Genomic DNA, 8850 nt, shown 5'->3' with positions numbered 1-8850 from the left:
GATTCATCCAAGACCACATTAACCTTTTTGTTGGTAAACATGACGCTGAGAAAGAGGTGAGAAACTAAGCATCAACGAAAGAGAAGACCCCAGGACCCTTAGCGAAATATACCATGTTAAGAAATTGTAAAGATGAATTCAACAAACTACTACATTCTTTTTCATATATTACTTGATACAAGTTACATTGTTTATATAGCTTTGAGTTGCTGAGCAATGAAGCAACATTTCTAACAGAATTGACAAAGATAACTGCTCCTAACAACTTGAGCTATTCCTAACAGCCTGAGGTTGTGATCATCTGCAGCACATCACATTCCTTGCACATGAACCTAACTGCAACCTTTTTGAACCTTCTCCATGCATTCCATGCAACATGACCAGCTGCACAGTCATTCATCTAACACCCGATATGTATTTGGACATGGGTATATATAATCTTCTAAATATACCAAAACAAAGGTTAAATTTTAAGTTTATCGGTATTTAGATACCTATCCGTATCCAAAACTCATAACTTGCTTCTACTAGTGCCATTACTCTGAAGTAATCTTGATTAATTTACTTACAGTTTGAAGATTTGGATGAGCAAAACCTGGGTTAATGGTGTATGGATTTCACAGACCACCTCCTTTAGATGTTGTAATCTCCTGGTCTGAAACACATGACATCATTATACCTGCAAAATTCCACAAGGTATTAAATTCTTTTTTCCCTCCTTTCATACTTTCAACTGTAAGTCATGATTTTACATTAATGGTTTAGAGTTCTATTTATTTTATAATATTCTTTCCAGGAGTGGCTGTTCTTATACAAAGGGTCTCGAGTGAATATTTCATACACCATAAGATCCGCCGGTTCCTTGCCTTTATCACTTGCGGTTGCCCAAGGTTGAACTTTCTGCTTCACTCATTGGTGGTGATACAAGTACTTAAACAAACACGATGGCTTAAACATGATTAACATGACACGTTTAGTACACAAATTTTGAAATGTTTTAATTGGTGTAATTTCTTTAAAACATATTGAAGGTATTGAAAGCCTCGGTGAGTGGGTAGAAGATCCATCATATCCCAATACAAGTTTGTCATGGAATATAATATATGGTAAGGTTTTTAATATGAAAGAAAGTTCATGAATATTTCTCTGAAATGCATTAGATACAGTTGAAATAGAACTTAATTTGCAGGAAATGATGAGATCCAACAGGAAGTTCCCAAGGCTTCTAATTATTATGTTGCTGTAGGAAATTTTAATTCTAAGGAAGTTCAGGTAAGTGCTCAATTCCATCTCATTCTTACATCAATTAATCTATAATTAGATAAGTTCCCTCAGAACCATGCACTTGAAATTTTCATATCTTGCATTAAATGTTTATGATTCAGATACAGTTGAAGTTCTCAGTGAAGGCTCTCGTTTATGACACAAGTCGAGCGTATTACAGATGTTCTTTTGGAGATCATATGTGTGCTTTGGAGCTTTATTTTCTAGAAGACATTGTTGCTGTCTTGTCTTCACCTGCTCGGAATGAGGTAAAAAGAACACAATTGTCGGTTTTTATGTGTTAATCAGCAAGAAACTTTGGTCCTGGTGAAACCATGGCAGCTGCAGGTTGGCTGTTTCAGACACTCGACTTCGAACCTGTTTTCTTCAATGTATTCCAGCTTTTTCTTTTCTTTTCTTTTTGTGTTCTTTCAGGAAACGCTTAATAGCATCTGGTAAGTATCTTATGGACATCGATGGATTACATATGTTGTTGGATCAGGTTTCTCTATTTCCCTAGCGTAAAATATGTATAGTTTGGATTAACTTACGCATTAACCTGTATTTAATCCATTTTTACATTTAACACTTTTGCTATGCTGTAGGTGCGATGACCGTCCTAATATTATTAGCTTTGCAATTATGTAAAATGAACCAGAACAGAGACGAACCAAGATTTCATGCTGGAGAACTGGGAGCAGAACGAGCACGGTTGCTTCCGGAGAAAGACGATGACATCGGCAGTTGGGGTTCGTCTTACGATTCCATATCCAATGACGAGGACAAGGGAGATCTGGAAACATGGAAGCAAGCAGCCACTAGTCTTGAAGGAAAGCCTTTGAAGGAGGGGGAAAGGAGCGACAATGAACCTCATGGTGCTTGTGTCGTTTGCTCCGATTCACCCAGAGATTGTTTCTTTCTTCCATGTGGACATTGTGCTACCTGTTTTATGTGTGGAACAAGGTTCGGCGAGCTCATTAATTTATATAAAACAGTGGGGAGTTCAGGTTGTAATTAACTAGATTAATTTATGTATGCAGGATTGCAGAAGAAGCAGGCAGTTGCCCAATATGTCGGAGGAAGATGAAGAAAGTTCGGAAGGTGTTTACGGTTTAAGGCATGACTTGTACTTTAACAATTTAAGATGGCTACTTATTTTCTTCTTTATCAACGTTGACGTTTTCAACATGATTTATTTTCTACTCCCAGTAAAGAAGAAAAGAAAACAAAAAGTTGGTTGGAGAGTTTAAGATTTCAATTTAAAACACTTTCATGTAAACTATCACATACTTTAATTTGTCAAACACCAAGGATATAAAAATAAAGGCAGCAGATATTTCTGCACTTCCAAGCAAAGTAATGCAGTAGATTCAGACACGAATGTGCCCATGCTTTAAACTTTCGTTCATATTGCTATTGGATGTCCAGTAGGATCTTTGTCCTCTTTCTGCTTATTCCTTTAATAATGGCATGTATAAAAGGTGTCAAGTTCTTAGCAATTCATTTAGTCAATAATAAAATTGCTGAAATCTATAAAAAAAAAAATGAAAAGTTGATCAATTCGAGGTAAACTAGGATTAAGGACGAACTTTTTTTTTCTTGTTAGAAATTTAAAGCCCTAAATATGGTGACTTGCGCTAATAAAAAATGATATCAAATATAATTTTGATCTAATGCATCGGTTTATATTGCAAAAAATCTTAATTGATATAAAACTATAATATTAATTAAGTAATAAATAATATAAAATAAAAGATTTTGTGGCTTAATACAAAAATGAATGTTTAGACTTAACCTTAAAAAATATTTGGTGCCTACAGAAATTTTTGCTCAAAATAGGTGATTAACGTTTTCTCAATTACACTTTATGTGTCTACCGTTATATTTTTAAATTTTTTAATAATAAGAATATTATTTTTTTTTAAACTAAAAAAAGCTTAATTTATTTATAAAACAAACCCAAATTTTTGTAATTATAAAAAACTCTAAAAAAAAAACTAAAATATCTCATTTCAACCTCCATTACCAACTGTTGCCGGTCATCTTCAGCCACCATCGTCGCTGAACACTTGGGTTTTGATTGGTATTTCACGGAGATTCGAATGGTGGTGACAGTATAGCTTATGGACGTCGGATCGACTGAAATCGACAAAAAATGACGATAGCTTAAAATTCGACGAACCTTTGAACGTTTCTCCACGACAAATGATTGCAGTTTACTACGAAAGAGAAACGGAAATTTGATTGGGAGTGCTGATGAAGTTGACGGTAACGATCACGCCTAGCCGATCAACGACTATGAAAGGAGAAGGGAGAAAGGGGAGGGGCACAGGCTGTTTGGTGTTTTTTTTAAATAATAAAAATATTTTTATTTTTTATTGTTTTAAATAAATTATCAAAATTATCAGAATGTAACATATGTCACTTTATGGTCAAATTTAACGGTCATTATTGTCCAGACAGTTAAAAGTGTTCCGATGAAAACGTTAGGCACATATTTTTAATAAAAAATTTCTTTAGGCACTAAAAAATCTTTCGAGACATAGTTTAAGCCTTTAATTTAATATGAACACATAATTCATTTCAATATTGCTACGACTTTATCTAATTTCAATTAATATTACTTTTATAATAATATATTAAGTATCAATTTTTATATCAATTTAATAATATAAAAAATATTTTAATTGATTTAAAAATTTATTCAAACTCATATTTTTTATATAGAAATAAATATTATATTTCATATATTTGTAATTCCAATGTATTCAAACCTAAACTAAAGGAATCATAATAAATATGGTTCACATAATCAATCGAAACCTGTATAAATTGAAAAAATGCACAATGAGACCAAAAAAAAATTAAAATGTTATTTTTTATATCTCAATATTAACATTGAATTAACATCTCATCAATCAAAATTAAAAGTAATTAATTTAATCGAAGACTCAAAATATGATATATTTTTGAAGGACTCGATCAACACGATTTCCACCCGGCACTCCTTAAAGGTAAATCGGTTTAAAACTTTTAATTGATTTGGTTAATGGTTATTACTCGGTTCAATATTTTAACTAACCAAACAGAAGAAACAATCCTTGCATTTCCAATATGAAACTAAACCCACCTCAGCATTCTAATAATACAAATCCTAAATCCTTATAAATACCACAGACACACAAAAATTCGTCAAGTTAAAACCATTTCAATCAACATTAATTTGTTTCATTTTCTATCAAGGGGAAAGAAAACGCAGAGTTGATCCATGGGGACTTACAGTATGTGCGGGTGCTTTACTAGGAAGTTCAAACTCATTGAGGCGGCACCACCGCCGGATGTTAAAGCTGCATTCGACAAGTACGCTGAAGGCGGGAATCAAATGACGGCGGAGCAGTTGCGTAAGTTCTTGGTGGAAGTGCAGGGGCAAAGCCGTGCTACGGTTGCCGATGCGGAGGAGATTGCGCTGCAGGTTCTGCAGAAACGACATCATATGGCGAAATTTAGAAGACACGCCTTGACTCTCGATGATTTCTATCAGTACTTGTTTTCTGCAGATCTAAATCCGCCAATCGATACAAAGGTGACCTGTTTTTTTTCGATCATTTTTTTCACTGTTTCTACAATGCTCCGTTTTTTGTTTTGGTTATTCGAACTCTTAATCATTACATTAATGTGATCTTATTAGCTTGTTAAAGATTTGATTATTTGAAGCTGATGGAGGCATACCAAATTTAGTTTTTGATGTTTCTTGTTTGAAAAAGGTGTTCTCTTAGCGCAAAGTGAAGGTTTTTTTTTTTTTGAAATTTTGATCAAGTGGGAACATTTTACAATTTTAGACAAAACATCGAGGAATGTTCGTCATCTTTTGTCCTGCTTGATTATTGCTTGCAACTTTTCTGTGTATGTATGGCTGTGGATTATGAGACCATTTTTCTGACAATTACTATAAACTTTGAATTCAGGTCCACCAGGACATGACAGCTCCCTTGTCTCATTATTTCATATTCACTGGACACAATTCATACTTGACTGGAAATCAGCTCAGCAGTGACTGTAGCGATGTCCCTATCATAAAGGCACTGAAGAGAGGTGTAAGAGTGGTGGAGCTTGATCTATGGCCAAATTCCACAAGAGATGATGTGCATGTTCTACATGGAAGGTATATTACTTTTCATTTCTTCGTTTTTGGATTGTGATGGAGAACGGTATTTGATATAATATTTTTCAATGTGGGAATGGTTAGATACAACCAGATTAGCTTTCCTCTAGCTAGTGTAAGATGGTAATGGGACAATCTTAGAAGTCATTGATTTATGAGGCGAAAATGCATACTTTTCTAGCATTGATTTGCAGGCTCGGTTTGATAAATAATTGAATGTTAAACCTTAGGTAAACTGGTATTTATGTTTACTTGGGACATATTATCTCTTTTTATGAATTATTTGTTACCAGCTCCAGAATAGAAGCTAAATGGTGAAAACACATGTCTTATCCCTACAGGCTACAGTTAGCATTTAGCCAGCTTAATTTTAGAAGGCTATAGCTTTTAACCATGGTAATTTATGGTAGCTGATCTGATGTCTTTTTAGTAGCAGTGATCAATCTCTGTTTAGATACTTGCTTCGGAGACTTTAACAACGCTAAAATAAAACTGAAATTTTGAATAGAGAGCAAAAGAAAATCAATGTTCTTTGGAAACAATGACCCGGGATTAAATATATATTCCTTCTTTATCTGCAACCCTTCACATTTGATTTTACACTTCCATGTGGAGTACGTTCATTTTTCAGTTCGGTTTGTTTTGCTTCTACTTCTTGAAAAGTCATTGAATTGTACGTTTATGATTATAGGACTTTGACAACTCCGGTGGAACTCATTAGATGCTTACAATCCATTAAAGAACATGCTTTTAGTGCATCCGAATATCCCGTTATAATTACTCTTGAAGACCACCTGACTCCAAAGCTTCAGGCTAAAGTTGCTCAGGTAGTTAATAGCTAATAAAATTCTTTATTTTTCACCTTCCAGTTATGTTTGGAAATAGAATCACCTTTGGTTGATGGGAAAAATTAATTTCATTGTAGATGGTTACTCAAACGTTTGGAAAAATGCTGTTTTGCCCTGAATCTGAATGTTTAAAAGAATTCCCTTCACCAGAGGATCTGAAGTATCGGATCATTATTTCAACCAAACCTCCCAAAGAGTACCTTGAAGCTCAGACTAACAAGGACAAACAAAAGGAGAAGGATTCAGATGATGATGTTTGGGGAAAGGAACCATCAGAACTTACTGCCGACCAAGAGGATGACAAGGTATGCTCTGAAATGAATTGAATAATACATTGGTTTCATTTAAACCCAGTAATTATCTTTTATTTTGATTACGAGGAATCTTCTACAGGTGCACCTAGACAGCTCCATCATCATCTTTTAATACTTATGCAGCTTTTTATTGTTCTCACACTGTAGTTTCCTGTATGGTTGCAGACTGATAGTGAAGCAAGTGAGAACAATCAGGACGATGAAGATACAGATGCATCTGAACCCGAGATGAACTCTTCAAGAGCCCTTGGTTACAAGAGTCTTATTGCCATTCATGCTGGGAAACCCAAGGGTGGGTTGAAAAAGGCACTAAAAGTTGAACCTGATAAAGTTAGGCGCCTTAGTTTGAGTGAACAAGGACTTGAAAAAGCTACAATGTCTTACGGGACAGATGTTGTGAGGTAATTATTTGCATTAGTTTCAAACCAGAGACTTCCCTTGTTTGATGTGGTGAAAATGTAAAAATGTAATTGATTTTTTCTTTATTATTAACTTTTTTTATTAATTCATCAATATCAATATGTATTTAGATTTACCCAGAAAAATTTCCTGAGAATATATCCCAAGGGTACTCGGTTTAACTCCTCAAACTATAAGCCACAGATTGGTTGGACGCATGGTGCTCAAATGATCGCCTTTAACATGCAGGTTTTGTTTCTCTTCTTATCTCAGTTGCCCTATTATTTGTATATTAAAATGCTGTACTCTGACATTAATGCACTCTTGCCTCAAGTTACTGGATAAACTTCAAAACATAGTTTATAGATTTGTGTTCTAGTCCATGATCTTTATGCAGAAAGTAAGTAAAAGTGCCTAATCAGTTCATGTGTTTCGTATAAATTATAGTTATGCGTGTCTTTTGTTGAGACTAAACGAAAAGTAGAGGAAAGAACAGTTGAAATTCCTGAAGCTGTACTTCAACAATGAATTCACAAACTCGAACAAATTGAACTAGGTCACTACTAATACTAAGAGCCTTTCTTCAATGCTGTTTCAAAGTTTGTTGTTATGACCCAATTTTTTTTTTATAAATCCAACTAACGAGGTTGTGGTCTAATTGCAGGGATATGGTAGATCTCTTTGGCAGATGCATGGGATGTTTAGAGCTAATGGAGGCTGTGGTTATGTGAAAAAACCCGATTTTTTGATGAATGTCGATGCAAACGGCCGGGTTTTTGATCCACGAGCTAAGTTACCTGTCAAGAAAAGATTAAGGGTAAACATTCTTCAATATTAACAGATTTTTATCCTTCTCATCACCCTCTTATTGAATCATCAATCGTCTACCTGACAGGTGAGAGTCTACATGGGAGATGGATGGAACTTGGATTTTAAGAAAACACACTTCGACACCTATTCGCCACCTGATTTCTATACAAGGGTAAAACCCAGTAGCCGGAAACGCTAACGGTTTATATATTTGCACCAGTACCCTGCTTCCTGAAATTAATGATGGATTTTTAATTCAGGTTGGCATAGCAGGAGTGGCAGCTGATGAGAGAACGAAGAAAACAAAGACAAAAGAAGACAACTGGAAACCCGTTTGGGATGAAGAGTTTATATTCCCATTGACTGTTCCCGAATTGGCTTTGCTCCGAGTTGAGGTCCATGAATATGACATGTCGGAGAAGGATGATTTCGCCGGTCAAACTTGTTTACCAGTCTCTGAATTGAAGCAGGGGATTCGAACAGTTCCCCTCTTTGATCGCAAAGGAGAGAAGTTAAACCATTCTAGACTTCTAATGCGATTCGATTTTTATATGAGATTATGAAGACATGTTAATTTATTATTTGTTTAGTTTGGTTGACGGGCTACATGTTTTGATCCATGGGTTTGAAGCTATTTTATGTTCATATACTCCTGCCTGCCAAATAAAATAATAATAAAATAAACTATTCAATCTATTTCTAGCTATGTTAAGCTATTTTGTTTCGATTCTTCATTTTACCCGTTTATTTCACAGAAAACGTTTTTCGAAAAATGAAATTTGAAAAATGTTTTATAGAAATGTAAATCATTTTCCAGAAAATATTTTTCAGTGTTTAGATGGTACATTGTAAAATGTTTTACATTGTTTAATTATTTTTTTCTGAAAACAGTTTTCAAAATCTATTTTTAATAAAGAAGCATACATATTTGATATGTTTAATTCTTTATTATTTTTAAAGGTTCATTTTTTAAATATATAATTATATTTTATAAAAAAATTGTATTTTAAATAATATTAATAATTTATATTGATTGTGTTATAAATACACTAGT

The 8850-nt window shown here is 34.1% G+C and overlaps 2 protein-coding genes across 3 annotated transcripts; both read left to right on the top strand.

Moving 5' to 3' along the window:
• Positions 1-603: 603 nt before the first annotated feature.
• LOC120210743 (E3 ubiquitin-protein ligase APD2-like) lies at positions 604-2389 on the top strand. Its single transcript, XM_039209440.1, has 7 exons — positions 604-696; positions 797-890; positions 1032-1106; positions 1190-1272; positions 1386-1532; positions 1699-2226; positions 2304-2389. Exons 1-6 carry the CDS (start codon positions 604-606, stop codon positions 1720-1722), a joined length of 516 nt encoding a protein of 171 aa, XP_039065371.1. The 3' UTR covers positions 1723-2226; positions 2304-2389.
• A 1997-nt stretch (positions 2390-4386) lies between these two features.
• Positions 4387-8359, top strand: LOC120212153 (phosphoinositide phospholipase C 4-like). 2 transcript variants are annotated; one of them, XM_039210573.1, is made up of 9 exons: positions 4387-4846; positions 5307-5425; positions 6117-6252; positions 6351-6578; positions 6753-6988; positions 7118-7235; positions 7651-7803; positions 7882-7968; positions 8057-8359. In XM_039210573.1, exons 1-9 carry the CDS (start codon positions 4532-4534, stop codon positions 8357-8359), a joined length of 1695 nt encoding a protein of 564 aa, XP_039066504.1. In that variant the 5' UTR covers positions 4387-4531. The 2 variants fall into 2 exon arrangements, with proteins under 2 accessions (XP_039066504.1, XP_039066498.1); XM_039210567.1 differs by having other exon boundaries at positions 5229-5425.
• The last annotated feature ends 491 nt before the right edge of the window (positions 8360-8850 follow it).

This window comes from Hibiscus syriacus, unplaced genomic scaffold (genome assembly GCF_006381635.1).
Source record: "Hibiscus syriacus cultivar Baekdansim isolate YM2019G1 unplaced genomic scaffold, ASM638163v2 tig00000715_pilon, whole genome shotgun sequence".
Lineage (NCBI taxonomy): Eukaryota > Viridiplantae > Streptophyta > Magnoliopsida > Malvales > Malvaceae > Hibiscus > Hibiscus syriacus.
This window is presented reverse-complemented; position numbering and strand designations above follow the sequence as displayed.